General features: G+C 61.5%; 6 protein-coding genes across 6 annotated transcripts; 5 read left to right on the top strand and 1 right to left on the bottom strand.

Moving 5' to 3' along the window:
- Positions 1-298: 298 nt before the first annotated feature.
- Positions 299-2,265, bottom strand: PLICBS_003334 (hydrolase 76 protein; the record flags this gene model as incomplete). The annotated part of the gene is made up of 3 exons (XM_018323074.2): positions 299-1,917; positions 1,975-2,079; positions 2,157-2,265. The coding sequence occupies 3 exons, from the start codon at positions 2,263-2,265 to the stop codon at positions 299-301; spliced, it is 1,833 nt and encodes a 610-aa protein (XP_018178304.1).
- Positions 2,266-5,391: 3,126 nt separating this feature from the next.
- PLICBS_003333 (SNAP receptor, synaptobrevin) lies at positions 5,392-6,231 on the top strand (the record flags this gene model as incomplete). The annotated part of the gene is made up of 3 exons (XM_018323073.1): positions 5,392-5,496; positions 5,933-6,164; positions 6,215-6,231. 3 exons carry the CDS (start codon positions 5,392-5,394, stop codon positions 6,229-6,231), a joined length of 354 nt encoding a protein of 117 aa, XP_018178303.1.
- A 2,316-nt stretch (positions 6,232-8,547) lies between these two features.
- PLICBS_003332 (protein arg-6, mitochondrial) lies at positions 8,548-11,257 on the top strand (the record flags this gene model as incomplete). Its single annotated transcript, XM_018323072.2, has 2 exons — positions 8,548-11,146; positions 11,202-11,257. 2 exons carry the CDS (start codon positions 8,548-8,550, stop codon positions 11,255-11,257), a joined length of 2,655 nt encoding a protein of 884 aa, XP_018178302.1.
- Positions 11,258-12,246: 989 nt separating this feature from the next.
- PLICBS_003331 (uncharacterized protein) lies at positions 12,247-14,134 on the top strand (the record flags this gene model as incomplete). The annotated part of the gene is made up of 4 exons (XM_065600201.1): positions 12,247-12,944; positions 13,027-13,499; positions 13,591-13,807; positions 13,921-14,134. 4 exons carry the CDS (start codon positions 12,247-12,249, stop codon positions 14,132-14,134), a joined length of 1,602 nt encoding a protein of 533 aa, XP_065456273.1.
- Positions 14,135-14,228: 94 nt separating this feature from the next.
- On the top strand, positions 14,229-14,640 carry PLICBS_003330 (uncharacterized protein; the record flags this gene model as incomplete). Its single annotated transcript, XM_065600200.1, has 2 exons — positions 14,229-14,338; positions 14,397-14,640. The coding sequence occupies 2 exons, from the start codon at positions 14,229-14,231 to the stop codon at positions 14,638-14,640; spliced, it is 354 nt and encodes a 117-aa protein (XP_065456272.1).
- A 462-nt stretch (positions 14,641-15,102) lies between these two features.
- On the top strand, positions 15,103-16,175 carry PLICBS_003329 (RNA-binding protein with serine-rich domain 1; the record flags this gene model as incomplete). Its single annotated transcript, XM_065600199.1, has 2 exons — positions 15,103-15,598; positions 15,658-16,175. The coding sequence occupies 2 exons, from the start codon at positions 15,103-15,105 to the stop codon at positions 16,173-16,175; spliced, it is 1,014 nt and encodes a 337-aa protein (XP_065456271.1).
- Positions 16,176-16,823: the final 648 nt, after the last annotated feature.

Here is a 16,823-nt window from a genome sequence, read left to right as displayed (position 1 = left end):
TGGGCCCATGTCGACTTGTACAGAACAAACCCCAACCGATTGTAACCCCTAGAGCCGCAGTATCATAGAACTCCACATAACAGTCCGATCCAACTCCGTCTGTTTGGCCAATGGTCTAGCTCGTCGTTTATGAAGCGTAACCCAATGTATGCCTGTTGCGCCAGTCCCAATCAACTCCAGTAACGAATGCAGAATAGCCTCGGGTCGGCATCGAGAAAGAGCAAGGAACAAAACCACCAAACCCCGTGAACACCGCCTTTTGCGTGCTAATAAACGCCTTCCAGAATCGTACAGATATCTACCTTCGTCTTACAGTAGCTCGCGGCTGTTTCGGTATCGACTCTGACGAGCCGGTGCCATTCGATGGTGTCGAGCCCTCCAGTTCGCCCATCGACACTGGTCGGGCATATCCCGGCTCAAACGTCGAGCTGGAACGCAGGGAAGGGTTACCTGGCCACCCCAGAGGCATGTTGGATAGGCGTCGCGGGTTGCCGGTGCCCTGGTTGCGAACCTCACCGATTCTGATTGGGGCTGCTTCAATCATCATGTTGTTTTCCGCACTCGACCGAGAGCTCCGCTCGCTAATAGAGCCAACTGCGGCGCCAGTCTTTTCGTCAAAGTCTTCACCTCTCCGCTTCCAGAAGGCCGCGGCACCACCTCCGCCGGCAGCGAGAGCAGCAATCTGTGCCGTTGTGAGGTCGTGAAAGCCCCTGACTTGCTGCATTGGCGTTTGGTCTGATGTTTCGTCCAGGAATATCCAGAACATACCCGCCATCATAGCAAGGAGGACGACCACCGTGAGAATGGCGGCGCCAGCGGTATCGCCAGCGGTGATGGGTTTGAAGTTGGGACCCTTGGGGCTGTTACGTCCCACGTCGTCGCCACCGCTGCCGGGGTCCCCCTTGCTCGTCCCGCCCCTGTCGTGTGTCACAGGCGCCCCGCGATCTTTGATGATGCACGAGAGCGTCACTTCCATTGCAGCCATTTGCTGTCCAACTCCTGTGTTGCCGTCGAACTCGTCGGTGGTCCATTTCAGCCCGCATAGGCGTCCGTTCTTCCCACCCGTACATTGCTTCGCGGCGGCTACCGCCGACGCCCGCAAGTACGGTATGACGACATCGTACGTGTGAGGCGCCCATTTCGTGATGGCAGCCAGCCAGCGGCTGAGGTACGCCTTGAAAGATTGCTGGTCGAGGTTGCAGCGATTGACCGACTCACATGCAACCTCTGTCATGATATCCTTGTTTGGCCCAGTGAAGAACACCTTGGCGCCCTCGACCAGATTGTCCAGGCGGTCTTTCCACATAGAATCCTCGGTATAGTTGTACATGGCGGCGGCGCCGAGGATAAAGCCGCCGGCGTTGTAGGAGAACTGATACGGGACGATGTCTGTGCAATTGGGTCCCGTATGTGCCCCGTCGAGGACACGCCAGTACTTGTCGATGAAGTCGACGCCCACCATCCAGTCCCATGTCTTGACTGCCCAGTCGGCGTATGACTGATTGCCCGTGTACAGGGCAAGACGCGCGCCGAGGGCGAAGAAGCACGCCTGCGAGATGGAGTTTTTGTAGTCGTAGCCGTTGTTCCAACTGAAGATCTGCCACCTCAGACCGCCGTTGCAGTGCTCCGTGTCCCATCGTGCGGCTTGCGTGTTGAAGACGGCTTGCGCCAGCCCGAGCCATTGTGGCTTGTCAGCAGGAGGGTTCGGGAAATTGTACTCGGCCGCCGACATGACCGAGAGGCCCCAGAAGCCCTGGTCGTCGTTGCCTTCAGTGAGGGTCTGGTTTCGCGGCATGTAGTCGTTGGTGTCGCCGACTTGGAAGAGGAGGGCTTGAGTGATGAGATTGTTGTATGAATCGTCCTTGGTGTAATACCAGTAGTCGATTAAAGCGCCCATCATGGCGCCGGCCTCCCACCCTGCGAAAAATTGGTCAGAGAAGACATCGAGGACAAGCATGAGGATCAGGTGCGTACAGTAGTATGGGTCTGGTAGTAGACCAGGCGTGCCGCCGGGCTTGTCGCCGTTGTACCAAGAAAGCATGTCATCGGCCATTTGCTTGGCAATTGTGGTGACGGATTCTGTGGAAAAAAAAAAAAAAAAACAGGTGTCAGTTAGCCAGGACGACATGGCGACGCTGGAGACTGGAGTATCGTACCGGTCGAGTTGGGATCGAGGTCGTACGCCGCGACCAGCGGGCTGGTGGTGAACAGCAGCGATGCGGCCGCCGCCCGGCGCCACGCCGGCCACCGAGGGACTCGGACCATGTTAAGAGCGCTTGTCCGCGACGGGGCCTTTAGACACAGGAGCACGGTCGGCAACCCATGGGCAACGAAGGGGCACAAGAGATTGCCAAGTCTTGGAAGCGATGGACGGGAGAGATGAAGCCAAGTCGGGGCGCCCTCGAGCGAGAAAAACGAACAGGCGAGCGAGCGAGCGAGCGAGCAAAAGGACGAAGAGGTGGAGGCGGGAGAGCCGGAGCCAAGCCCCGGAGCGGGTAGCGGGTGACTTGATGGAGGCTCGTACCCTCTGGATGCAGGCGCGTGGGTGGGTGGAGCTTGGCCAGCTACCGTCGAAACTTTCGGATGCTTGTACGAGTATAATTGTACGGATGGCGCAGCAGTCGAGGAAGCTGGCAAAGATGGAGGTCGAGCAAGGTTCGGCGCGTGGGCTGGGCGAGGTAAGATGTGCCGGAGCTGCCAACAGCAGCGAGGTGAGGACGGGAAGGGCTGTGCAGGGCTGGCCTGGGATAGGATAGGATAGGACGGGGCGGGATGGGATGGGCAGGTTCTTGTGGGAGACGGCCGGCCGAGGCCGCGTCGATTGAAGCCACGAGGCGTCGTCATCCAGCGCAGGTGCATCCGGGGTCGACGAGGGGCCGTGATTCCACAATGTGCGCGACCATGAGGGGACCTCAGCCGAGTGCGGTCTTGGGTGGCCGGGGAAACACAAACACGGACGGACAGGTCGGACAAGGACAAGGATGACGAGGTACCGGGGCGCGGGAGTGCATGCAGGAGCCACCTCGACCGACTACAACAAGTACGAGTACCTACTGACCTACCTTCCTTCTACCGGCGGCTGGGGTACGGCGGAACGGCATGTCTACGTGGACGAGTACGAGGTGATCCTTCACGTATTGACGTATTGCTGCCGCAGGCGCGCACGCATCCGTCTGTCTAAACGAGCGAGCGATGCTGGTCGCACTGCATGCAGACTTGGCGAGGGTGGTGATGAGTGTGAGTGTGACACAATGGGCGGCTCGGACATACGGTCCGGCTGGGATTTCTGATATTAGCATCTGTCTGTCTCGGTCTCCGTTTCTGTCTGTCTCTCTCGCTCTTCACTTGTCCCTCCCCCCTCCGTGCTGTGGGAGCAGGCCGGGGCACCAAACTGCCGGTGCCGGGCCACGAGGAAACGAGCCCGCCTGCCTCGCATCTGCAAAACATCAAGCACAGTAATCAACAATAATCTCTGGAGAAATGCCCATGGCACAACAGCAGACGAGCTGGGGGCTTGATGGAATACCATACGGCGCCGGCAGGCCCCACCTGCGGATACGAAGTCTGGCGCCCGAATCGTCCGTTGGCGTCTGGCCCGCAAAACCGGGGGCTGGCAGCGCTAGCCACTTGGTATCATGACATATTGTGCCGCAATCGGAAATAGGGCAAAATGGTAGCCGGCTGGAGCGAACAGTAATACGTACATGCACATACGTATTCTTCTTCTCAGGCGGGCACCCGTCAGAAAGCCGAGAGACCTTGGGGTCCGGTGCGGTCCCCAGGCCTGGAGCGAGGACCGCGTCGGTCGACGGCGGACGGAATACGAGGGCCAAGCCAGCCACGGCGGTGCCCTCGACTCGTCTGGTGGCAGGCGGCATGGCGCGGTGGTTAGCGGGCGGAGTGGTGAGGGGACTGCCCGCTTCGTACAGCCGGATCAGCCCCCCCGGTTGATCGATGATGACACCAGGCGGGGACCCTTTTTGTGGCGGTTCTTGTCGCCGCGACCATCCGCTCCTTGGTGCTTCTCACTCCTTCCAAGACACTACCTGGCGCCATGGTGCCCCTGGACCATCGACTCGGAACGAGGTGCAAGGGGTTCATGGTGCCCGAGTATCCAGTGCCACGAGTTATAGCAGACGCTTCCGGCAGAGTGTCAACCCCAGACTGCGGGGGAAGAGAGGCCCGTCGACGTGGCACGGGTGAGGCGCATTGTTGGTTGACAGCCAAAGCTTCCCTTCCTTGTCCGTCCACTTGCACAAGTAAGCAAGCACGTTCAGGCTTATTATAAGCGTAGCGGAGAAGGGCCGGGCAGGCCGCGTCGCCCTGGCAAACGGGGTAGTCGCATAACGCCCGAGGTGCCCTGGCGCCGTGAATAACTCGGGGGACAATGCCCAAGCACAAGTCCATTCTTCTGTGCGGACGAGCGCCCCTGGCAACTGATTGACGGCACGCAGAGCCGGCCGAGTCGCAGGAATGTCGTCGGTGGGCGAAAGCAGCGACTTCTGTCTGAGACGCTCCAGAGCCGCGACCAAAGTCGGCGCCTGAAACCGTCATGCAACGAACCGCGTGCGACCATGCGCAGCCTCGACGAGTCCCAGATGCACACGACGAAAGTGACCTGACGGCTGCAGGGACCAATGGATGCCGTGACAGAGGCTATACGAATCGATGTCATCGGCACCACTTCCGTTGGACGTGATGGACAAAGTGGCATTGGGCGAGCCTCGGAAGGCGCCCGGGCGTTGTCCAGCCACGGCCTCCGCCAGCAACACCTACGGAGCTGTGGCGCACATCACGTGACTATGTGCTCACCTTGCATGGCTGCATGACTCAGCTGGCGCGGACTGCCCGCGCTGCCCTGGCGAACGGTGGCCGTCTTGGCCCTGTTGGTCGCGCGGCCCAGGTAGGTACGTGCCGCCGGTGATGGCCAAGTACCTTTGAACTCTCACTTCCGACCGTCGAGGCGGTGACAAGAACATACATAACAAAACGATTCTGAGAAGCTAGCCGTCATTTTAAAAGGAAGTACCGTGCGGTAACCATTCATACGTATTGACGTCTGCCACGGGAAAAGCCCGGTTGCTGCGTCACCGCGCGCCGCAGAGAGGGACCCTGAAGGAGTCGCCGGAGGTTTCAGTTCCGTTGCCTCCGCAGCCAAGGTGCTGTCGTCAGCCCGTGCAGCGCTTCGCCTCGCCAACCACCTGACTGGGTTGGCCACCTCTGTCCCTCGCCTCCCGGTGCTCTGCAACGCAAACTCTCCATCCCCATCACCGCAACGCCTCATCCGCGAACCGAACAACGCACCCCGATCGCATCGCTTTCCTCGAACGACTGCGCTGCCGACTGTCAAGCCATTTCGTTTCGACTCATTAAATTCACATCGTCGCCACCATGCCTGAGCAGGAGGCTCCCTACGACCCCTACATCCCTAGCGGCCAAGCCGGCGCGCAACAGGGAGGCGCTGGCGGAAATGCCAGGACGCAGGCCCTGCAAGCGGTACGTTTTGTGTGCCCGTGAGACGTGCCTGATTCCGCAAGATTGCAAGAGGATGCGAGCGAGCTGCGCGCGATCGAGGAACAAAGGCCTTTGCCGACAACAAACGATGGCCGCCCGCGACTCCCGACTTGGCCATGGCCCACGACCAGGAAATCCCTTCATACCTCGTCTGCAGGAGCAGAATAACGGCTGAGATTCGCGATTTACGATGTCCTGGTACTGGCCCAACTCACAACTTGATGTTTCTGATGGATGGTCCTCGCTGCGCCTTGCTGCCTTACCCCCTCAATCCCACGAGACCGTGCGTCGCCAACACAACACGGCCACTCCAACCTCGCTGTCCCAACGCGACACGACCGCCCGCTCCTCGCACGCCTCGCAATCCCCTGTCGGAACCAGTGGCAGCTCTGTCTGACACGATGCTAACGAGACGCAGCAAATCGACGACACGGTCGGTGTGATGCGTGACAACATCAACAAGGTCTCTCAGCGCGGCGAACGTCTCGATGCCCTCCAGGATAAGACCGACAACCTGGCTGTCTCCGCCCAAGGCTTCCGCCGAGGCGCCAACCGGGTTCGCAAGCAGATGTGGTGGAAGGACATGAAGATGCGCATGTGCCTGATTGCCGGCATCATCATCCTGCTTTGCATCATCATTATCCCCAGTGGTAAGGGCGCCCCTATGCCCTTGGCGACGGCATTTGCTAACAGCGGGAAGTCGTTGCTACTCGTTGATATCCCCCCATGGTTTGGTTACGCGGCCCTGTCGGCCCAATCTAGACATGACGACGCGGATCTCGCAGGTTCACGAGCACGCGACTCTGAAAGTCGAAGGCGGCAGCGGAGTCGACATGATGGACACTTTGATTTGAGCACGTGGAGTTCTCTCGCTGGACCTGGGTCTGGGTATTTGTGTGTTGCGAGGTCGGTCGTTCGCCGTGGCCTCGTGTTCCTCGGAGAAGCGCCCACGGCGCAACCCCACGACGAATGGCAGGCTGGGCTCTGATGTATGACTGAGGGCTAGGCGTTTCCCCCCGCATAATTGAGCTATATCCCTTCGCCTATTTTTGGTTCCCGACTGGCAGTGAATAATCTGGCCGGTTTGTAATGCAACCGTGTAAACTGCGTTGCGGTGAGTAAGTTAACCACCTACCTAGGTAGGTCGGTAGGTTGGGACCTACTACCTGGGTAGGTCGAGAAAGGCGGCGGGCATCTGTTTCTCCATCAGTCTGGGACGGCCATTTGTTCCAAAGTGGCAGGAGTCAGGATCGGGTGCTGCGGCATCGCAAGCTGCCGCCATGTTCGCGTCGCTCGGAGGTGAAGTGGGCTGGATCTGCGTGGCAGTGACGACTCGCCCTGGGACCGTGCGAAGTAGTCCTAGGTACTTTGTTACGCGCTTGTCCCTCCCACATCATAGACCCCGTGCCGACGGTTTTGTCAAGCAGGCTACCTTGTGTTTTTGGAAGAGGGATTAAGGCGACGTCGGCCGGGCCCCGAGGGTCGCGTGCGGCGCGGGCGAGGGCGCGGACGGACAGGAGCCGCAAAAGGGAAGAGGGAATTATTTGCGCGCCAGTTTGCACATGCAAATGCACTCACTCGCTCCCATGGAATGGAAAATGGCTCAGGCCTCAAAACAGACCAAAGACAGCATGGGAAAAACCGAGAAACAAAGAGGGCGACGGCGGCGGCGGTGTACTGCGCGCAGGCGGCCTCCTTGCCGCAGGCGGCATGCCCGTCCCCCCGTCATCAGCGGTTTCGCCGTACAGCGGAGGTAGCATCACGGGCGGCGTGCAAGTCGCAGTACCTGAGCGGGCTCGCGCCAAACGGCGGGCGTCTATGCGGCGTTTTTCGGCCGCCAGGTCCCGCGGAACTGTGCGCTTCGCCAGCGCAACTTTGACGCCCGGGCTGCGACGTCGAGGGGGCATTGGGGGGCGGGCGATGATGCTACCTCCCTACGGAGGCATATTTGCCGCGTCCCGTCTTCTCGATTTGCTGCGACTGTGCGTTATGTGTGTGTGCGTCTTGTCTGCGCGCGCGTGTTCGGGTGGGAAGGCGGGACGACTGACCAAGAGGGGGGGGGGGGGGGGGGGCGGTGTTCTGCTCCTGCGCGTGCGACTTTGCGACTGCGACTGCGGCAGCTCTGCCCGTGCTGGCGACATGGATACAAATGTCGCGCGTCCGCGCTCGCCGTCTGCTCTCTTGCGCCTGCCCATCTTCTCTCTCTCTCTCGACGTGGGCCGATTCTCTTGCTCTCCTGCCTCCCCTTCCCCTTCCCGTGGCCGGGTGCCCGTAGCCACTCTTGTCCGGTGACGCCCCTCTATCGTACGCGGGACTCCGTCTGCACGCCGAGATCGACTGCCTGCCTTGAGTTTCTCTCTACCCAAGGCCAGGGATATATTTATATATACCTGTTCGAGGGAGACAGAGAGACGCCGTCGCACCGCAGAGGCTGCCGACGCGACGACCACTTACAGAGGTCTTTTACGGGCCTGCAGAGGGGCTGAGCCATAGACGGACAGACAGGCGCCTTCCAAGTCGCCTACCTAGGATACCTAGCCCCTCAGGTATCTACAGCAGGCGCACCTCAAAAGAGACAAGGTATGTCAACGATGCCGCTTATACAAGACGGCTATCCTCCTCTCGCGGAGCCGAGCCCTCCCTCTCTGTGCCAGGCCAGTGCCGGTGGGCGGCAGGTGGGTCGCCTCCCCCCAGTCGCTTCAGCGTGCCGTGGGGGCCCCAGCACCCGCCTGCCAGACATCACTGGACGCGGCACCTGGGGGCGGCGTGATGGTGACTGTTGACCCAGTCACCGCCCGGCTCCAACTGCGGTTTCGGGGCTTGATTCTGCCCCTCCGCCGAGAGTCCACTCACTCCCTCACCAAATTCTCCCGAAATTCTTCCTAATAAATCAGTCACTCACCACCAACAGCCGACCGCCGTCCCTCCCTCCCACCGCACCCCGTCCCTCGCATTGCACGACCACCGCGCCCCGAACTGCCGCCCTCGCCGCCGCCGCCGAGCCAATTGGGCCCGTAGAAGCCGTCTGCCACCATGATTTCCGCCCCCGCGATCGCCGCGCGGGTTGGCTCTCGAGCGGTATCCCGAGCGGCGCCCCGAGCTGCCCTCGCGGCTCCGAACAAGGCCCGATCCGTCGCCGTCGCCGCCGCCCTCCAGCGCCGGGCCCTGTCCACCACGAGGGCTTGCGCCCTGCCCCCCGCCAGGGACCGCGCCCGCGAGATCGTCATCCAGACGCTGAGCTCCATTGGCAGCAAGCGCGAGAGCGAGCAGTACCTCAAGCTCTTCACCTCCGTCTCGTCACAAAAGTTTGCCGTCATCAAGGTCGGTGGCGCCATCCTCACCGAGTACATCGACGAGCTCTGCCGCAGCCTGCTCTTCCTCACCGAGCTCGGCCTCTACCCCATCATCGTCCATGGCGCCGGGCCCCAGCTCAACAACCTCCTCGCCGATGCCGGAGTCGAGCCGCAGTTCGAGGAGGGCATCCGTATCACCGATGCCAAGACCCTCGGCGTCGCCCGCAAGCTCTTCCTCGAGGAGAACCTCAAGCTCGTCGACAGGCTCGACGACCTTGGCGTCCAGTCGCGGTCCCTGAGCGGTGTCTTCATGGCCGACTACCTCAACAAGGATAAGTGGCAGTATGTCGGCAAGATCACAAAGGTCAACAAGGAGTCGATCGAAAAGTCCATCGAGGCCGGCTACATCCCGGTCCTCACCTCCATGGCCGAGACGGAGGACGGTCAGCTGCTCAACGTGAACGCCGACGTGGCCGCCGCCGAGCTTGCTCGTGCCCTGGAGCCGCTCAAGGTCGTCTACCTGTCCGAGAAGGGCGGTCTGTTCGACGGCGCCGGCGACAAGATTTCCCACATCAACCTTGACGAAGAGTTTGATCACCTCATGTCGCAAGAGTGGTGCCGCTACGGAACCCGTCTTAAGATCAAGGAAATCAAGGAGCTGCTCGACACCCTCCCGCGCACTTCCAGCGTTGCCATCATCCACCCGAGCGACCTGCAAAAGGAGCTCTTCACCGACTCTGGTGCCGGTACGCTGGTTCGCCGGGGCAACAAGATCCAGAAGGTCACGTCGGTTTCGGACTTTAGTGATCTGAGCAAGGTCAAGGAGACCCTGATCCGTGACCGCGAGGGCATGGACGCCGAGGCCACCGTTGACCGATGGATCGAGTTCCTCCAGGAGAACCCCTTCACGGCTTACTACGACGAGTCCATGCAGTGCCTGGCCATTGTCCTCGAGCCCGGCAACGGCCGCACCCTGCCCACGCTGGCCACGCTGAACGTCACCAAGTCGGGCTGGTTGACCAGCGTCGCCGACAACGTCTTCGCTGCGATCAAGAAGGACCACCCCAGCCTGGTCTGGACCGTCAGCCAGGCCGACGAGAACCTGACCTGGTTCTACGACAAGGCCGAGGGCATCCGCCACCACAACGGCAGCGCCCTGTTCTACTACGGCTGCGAGGACCAGCACCCTGCTGAGCTGGCCGCCGTTCACAAGGAGTTTGTGTCCCACGGCCGTGCCATGCTTGGCGACTCCAACCTCGAGTCCCGCCTTCAGAGGGCCTCGCAGTCTGCGAGCCAGTCCCTTCGCGCTGCCCAAGTGCCTTCGCAGGCGCGTGGCTTCTCGACCTTCAGCTACGGCGTGCAGCGCCGCGGCTATGCCACCACCACCAACCCGAACCCCCCTCTGGGCAAGAAGAACGCGTCCAACACCGTCCCCGCGCGCATCGGCCTCATCGGCGCCCGCGGCTACACTGGCCAGGCGCTGATCGACCTGCTCAACGCCCACCCATACATGGACCTGAGGCACGTCTCCTCGCGAGAGCTGGCCGGCCAGGAGCTGCAGGGCTACACCAAGAGGAAGATCATCTACGAGAGCCTCGGTCCGGAGGAGGTTGGTGAGATCGAAAAGGAGGGCAAGGTCGACTGCTGGGTCATGGCTCTGCCCAACGGTGTGTGCAAGCCTTATATCGAGGCTATCGACGCCGCCTCCAAGGGCCGTGACCGCCCCAGCGTCATCGTCGACCTCTCGGCGGATCACCGCTTCACCGATTCCTGGACGTATGGTCTTCCCGAGCTGACCAAGCGATCTCTCATCTATCCGGCCAAGCGCATTTCGAACCCGGGATGCTACGCGACTGCGGCCCAGCTAGGCATCGCGCCCATCCTGGACCACCTGGGTGGCCAGCCAACCGTCTTTGGCGTCTCGGGCTACTCGGGCGCTGGGACCAAGCCGTCTCCCAAGAACGACCTTGAGCAGCTCAGGGACAACCTGATGCCGTACAGCTTGACGGACCACGTGCACGAGCGCGAGATCAGCCGCCAGCTGGACACGCCCGTCAGCTTCATCCCCCACGTGGCGTCGTGGTTCCGAGGCATCCACCACACCATCAACATCCCGCTCAACAAGACGATGACGTCGCGAGACATTCGACAGATCTACCAGGACCGGTACGCCGGCGAGAAGCTCGTCAAGGTGGTGGGCGAGGCGCCGCTGGTGCGGGAGATTATGAACAGGCACGGCGTGGAGATTGGAGGATTCGCGGTGCACAGCAGCGGCAAGCGGGTGGTTGTGTGCGCCAGCATCGACAACCTGCTCAAGGGCGCCGCGACCCAGTGCCTGCGTAAGTTTTCGCGACCCAGGCAACAGACGTACATGGGCTGACTTGATTTGCATAGAAAACATGAACCTCGCGCTGGGCTACGCCGAGTACGAAGGCATCCCGACCATGTAAAGAAGGGAGAGGCGGCGGCTGAAACGGATGCTTTGCTGGTGGAGTTTGATGGAATCATGGGTTTGTTATGTTTGGGTCATCGTGTCATGGCCGGCGGGTCGGGCTCGTGTACGGGAGTCGTGTTGCACATAGATGGCCTCGTCTTGAGTGAATCTCACTGCCGGGTGGCTTGCCCGGTTTGGACAAGCGTTGACTTGTTTTGAAGCTGTTACATCAAAGCAGCATTGTACGTGATTCCTTGGTGTTGCACGTCAAGGTCGACGAGGCTCCGAGCCCCTTCTCTACCGGGACACGTGATGCGGGATGCCCTCAACTCTCCAAGACACCCCAATTTCGGACAAACGGCCGCTTTCGGGGTCACTACCGTGAAGATCTTCAGCAAGCACCCACAGGTGGGCGGCTGGAGGAGCGGTGACGAGAGCACATGCAAAGGAGCAGCGGGCTTTGATTACTACTACGGGGTACGATGGGGCCCGGCCTCGACCCCGGGCGGCGCACCCCCAGATTTTGCGGGCGACGGGCCGCGAATAGTGGAGCTGCCTCGGTATCGGGTCCTGGAGCGTTGCAACAGGTGCTCGCCTCCGCATCACAGGGTATCATTTGCCTGGCGCTGGTTGGGCCAACAACCGAGACGACTTTGGTGCCAGAAAATTGGAGTCTCGGAGGCCCGGGGGTTGGGTCGTCTTGCCGTGCTGCTGGTGCTGCTGGTGCTGCTGGCGCTGGTGTTGTCTGTCTCAGGCAGGCATGGCGGCGCCGCCGTGCCGTTCGTGGCGCCCGGGCTGTGAGGGGCTGAAGGAGAAGGGGGCACGCGCGGTGGTGTCGAGCAGAACGCTGGCCTTCTGATACGAAGTCCTGAAGCCGAGTTAGTTATATATGTACATATATACACTCGGGAAGCAAGGCGCAGCTACAGCCGCGCGACACAACCGCTGTCCTCATTCCGCAGACGGACCCACGATCTTCTCGGTAACACAGCAGCGTCAACAGCCATGCCTGGAGAAGCGGCCTTCCTCGTCGCGGCGCTCGGCGCGGGCACGTACATTGCCTGGGTCGCAGTCGAGCTGCTCGCGCGGCATCACCACCTCACGTCCGCGTCCGTCGCGGCGTACGCCTCGCCCAAGCTCGCGCTGCTCATCGCGCTGCCCGTGTTCCTCGCCGCGCGGCGGCGCTACCTCCACCTGCGCGGGATGCGCCTCCACGGGACGCTCCCCGCGCTCGTCTACCCGCACGCCGACCCGGTGCTGGGCATCGACTGGCTGCGGCTCATGACGGGCGCGCTGCGGCGCAACGCCGTGCTCGAGACGTGGCACGAGCTGTTCATGCGCTCCGTCGGCCAGACCTTCTGGCACCTCTCCATCGGGTCCTGGATGATCATGACCAACGAGCCTGAGAACGTGAAAGCCCTCTTGTCGACGCAGTTTGATGCCTGGCCCATTGGCGGCACGCGCCAGAAGACGACACAGCTGGCCCTCGGGCCGCACGCCATCTTCTCCGCCAACGGCAAGGAGTGGGCTGATGCCCGAGCTCTCATCCGCCCGAGCTTCGTGCGGAACCAGATCGCGGACTTGGAGTGCACAGATAGGCATGTGGAAGCCTTCTTGGAGCGGCTGCCGCGCGATGGGTCGTCCAAAGTGGACTTGCAGGCGCTGCTGTACATGTTTACCATGGACACGTCGACGGATTTCATGTAAGTCTCCGCGCCGTATCACTAGAGGCTGAGATGGGGTACTGCGAAGCCTGTGGCTCATCATCATGGCGGTATGCCGTAGGTTCGGCTACTCAACCGACATGCTCGTCAACCCCACCCCGGAGGCCATCAAGTTCACCCAGTCCTTCGAGTACGCACTGCTCTCATCAGCGAGCCGCGCCCGACTGGGCTGGCTGCTGCTGCTGCTGCCGGACCGCAAGCTCGACGCCTCGGTCGCGTACTGCAAGTCGTACATCGACGGGTACGTGGCGTCGGCGCTGCGGCGCGGCAAGTCGCAGGAGCGGGCGTACGTCTTCATGAACGAGATGCTCGACTCGGGGGCGTCGCACAGCCAGATCACGGAGCAGCTGCTGGCCATGATCCTGGGCGGGCGCGACACGAGCGCCAGCACCATGAGCAGCATGTTCTGGGAGCTCGCGCGCCGGCCCGAGGTGGTGCGCCGGCTGCGCGCCGAGGTGGCCGGGCTGGAGGGCCGGCGGCCGACGTGGGAGGACCTCAAGGGGCTCAAGTACCTCAACAATGTGCTCAAGGAGGGTGAGTTATGAAAACCCCCTTAAGTCGTTGACTGTTCAGTTGCGTAGGCTTGGAGACTCTTACGCGGACGCTGACGCGGGACCGTTGATAGCGCTGCGTCTATGGGCGCCCGTGGTGACCAACATGCGCACCGCAAACAGGGACACGGTGCTCCCGCGCGGCGGCGGCCCGGACGGCCAGGCGCCGCTGTTTGTGCCCAAGGGGACGAGCTGCCGCTTCGTGTTGTACAGCCTGCACCGGCGCAAGGACGTGTACGGGGACGACGCGGAGGAGTTTCGCCCGGAGCGCTGGGACAACCTGCGCATGAGGTGAGTTTCTTTTCCCCTTTCCCCTTCCCCCCCCCCCCCCCCTTGGGGCCGGCCGCAGCGTGTCATTCCTCCGCCGCCAGACATCAAGAGCTGAACCAGAAACGCGGACACAGCTGGGAGTATGTCCCGTTTAGCGGCGGGCCGCGCATCTGCATCGGGCAGCAGTTCGCCCTGACCATGATGTCGTACCTCACCGCCCGCTTCTTCCAGGTCTTTGAGAGCATCGAGGCTGCCGACGACGCGCCCATGGTGCAGCAGGCGAGCACGACGATTAGCTTGGTTAACGGGTGTTGGGTGAAGCTGACGCCCGTGGGAGGCGCGGCTTGAGGAACCTATAGGAGGAGAGGAGTTCGCAGAGAGCGCTGGAGAGTTGAGACTACTTGAGATAGGTATATCTGGATTCTGGACTAAAGGGGACTCAATGGATCATTTGACGCTGCGGGAGGCCCTCCCGAGCTATCTGCGCATATTTTCTGACGGCAAAGAGGAAATTGTCCTGTTCACAGGGGTTCCATTCCCGTTTCTGAATGAGTGAGTGGTGCTATTCGTAGAGCCAACTTTTTGGTAGCTGTACCTAGAGCAACGACAGCAACGACAGCAACGACAGCAACGACAGCAACGACAGCAACGACAGCAACGACAGCAACGACAGCAACGACAGCAACGACAGCAACGACAGCAACGACAGCAACGACAGCAACGACAGCAACGACAGCAACGACAGCAACAAAAGAAACGGCGGGAACGGCAGCAATACCTACGCAGCGCACCGCTGCTGTCCCATCCTGCGCAGTATAAATCGCTGGGGCCGCATAGGGGTAGAGCGCGGCTAAGAAACAAAATTCGGCGCTACGAATAACACTTCTCTTCTGAATTTATAGGTACGCAAGCTTGCCAGCAAGCACCATCAACCTTTGTGTAGTTGCATCGACGGTATATCTTGTGCAGGGCGCCCTCGCAAAGGTTGCGTCTGTCGAGTCACGTGAACCATAATGGCCGTTTGCACGCTCGCACTCGATTCAGCGGCACGCGTTCATTCATTGTCTTGTGTTGTTCGGCCGCCGGCCTGTTGTGGCCGCGTGAACAGGCAGAGCTGAGAGGACTGGAATTTAAAGGGCCGCCAGGGGAACCCCCACGTGACTGCGCGACAGCTGGCAGCAACACCCACTAAAGCTGCGCGTCGTGTGTGCCAGCTCCAGAGCTCCAAAGCTTCACCTGCAAACGCATTCTCCCTGCAACCTCCCACCCTCCCACCTCCCACGGCCGCGCACCCGCGACCCTCCCCGACTGCAGCCATGGCCTCGCGCTCGCGCTCGCGATCTCCTCGATCCGCGCATTCCCCTGGCCGCGACCGCGAACGCTATCGATCTCGCACCCGCAGCCGCTCCCGCTCGCCCACGCCTCGAACCCGCGACTCGCGTTCCCCGACCCCCCGCCGCAGCTACGATTCGCGCTCCCGCTCCCGTTCCCGCTCGCGTTCGCCTCCTCCTCGCCGCAACGGCCGCTACCGGAGCGAGAGCCGCGACCGCAGCCGCAGCCGCCCTCGCAGCTGGAGCCGTCCCCGCGGCAGAGACAGTCGCGACAGTCGTGACCGCAGCCGGTCGCCCCGTCCTGGCGGCACCAAAGTTCGTCGTGCCTATCCAGGCGACGTTGCCCGTGCACTTGGCTTACCTACTCCCACCCAGATTGTGGTTGAGCGCCTCTCCAAGAACATTCGCGAGCATCATGTTCGCGAAATCTTTGGTCGCTATGGCCCCATTCGCGATCTCGACGTGCCCATGAACCGCACCTGTAAGGGCCCCCTCGTTTGCACTGCATACACTGAACGAGCTGACGAGTGTGTACTGCAGTGAGCCAGAACCGTGGAACCGCGTATATTCTGTACGAGCACCAAGCCGACGCGGAGCTTGCGCTTGCGAGCCTTCACGAGGGCGAGATTGATGGCTCTATCGTCCATGTCTCCATCGTCCTGCCTCGCAGCCTGATGGCAGCCAACCCGCCTCCCGCCTCGCGCGGTGCCAACATGGGCCCTCGCGATCGCCGCGGCTCCCCCGGCTACCCCCCGGCTGGCGGCTATAACAACAACCGTCGCCCCTCTCCCGGCTACTCTGGCCCACGAGACAACGCCTACCGCGGCCCTGAGTCCTACCGTGGCGCGGATTCCGGTGGCCCGCGTGGCGGCAGCCGCTATCGCAGCCGCTCGTACGACTCGTACTCGTCTCGTTCGCGTTCCCGCTCGGTTCACCGTGGCGGTGGTCGCTACGACGACGGCTACCGCCGGCGCGACAGCCGTAGCCCGGCCCAGCAGAGCTACGCGAGCTACGATCGCCCTGGCCCCCCGACTGGCCCCCGCCGCGACTACCGTTGATGCTGCTCGGTAATGAGACAACTACTCGTCTGCCAAGATGCCAGACTGAATGAGCTCTCTCCAATGGAGAAAAATGTGTTATGTGTGACGATACCCCGAGAACGCGTACGTCTTTCCCCTGCGCTCCACGTCGCGGAACTTTGGCTGACCTCATCTCGGCAGGAAATGAATCGAAAGTACGACGGGCCAACCTGGTTTCATGAGAGTTGGGAAATGGTCTTGGGCACTTTTGGGCTGGATATGAGATATGTCTTGTCTCTGAACTCTGACCCGATAGTCGGTGTACCTACTGGACCGACCTCACTGTGTACCTGTGTGTTGGCCGAAAGTCGTTTGAGAGAGGCCATGTGCCATTGAGCTTAATATTGAAACCTTTCGATCTACAGTTCCTGCCCTATAATCGACGTGAGCTCGTCCCGCCGCTGCAAGTTGCTGGCACGGAGGTAGAAAGGGCATGCGGACAGTCTGGGCTGCCACCTCAGTTAGGTTCTCACCTTGGCCCCTGAAGCCCATGGCCTCGCGGGATGCTTCACTAGGGAGGGAGGCTAGGGCATCGACATTTGCAACACGGCCATATTCTCCGTTGTTAAGCCCATGCTTACAGCTCGAGATGCCCCCGACATTAGGAGCGCGATGAGCGGTCGTTCC

This window comes from Purpureocillium lilacinum, assembly GCF_023168085.1.
Source record: "Purpureocillium lilacinum CBS 284.36 DNA, scaffold_2, whole genome shotgun sequence".
In the NCBI taxonomy this organism is placed as follows: domain Eukaryota; kingdom Fungi; phylum Ascomycota; class Sordariomycetes; order Hypocreales; family Ophiocordycipitaceae; genus Purpureocillium; species Purpureocillium lilacinum.
The sequence above is the reverse complement of the archived record's forward strand: the minus strand, read 5'-3'. Positions and strand labels throughout refer to the sequence as shown.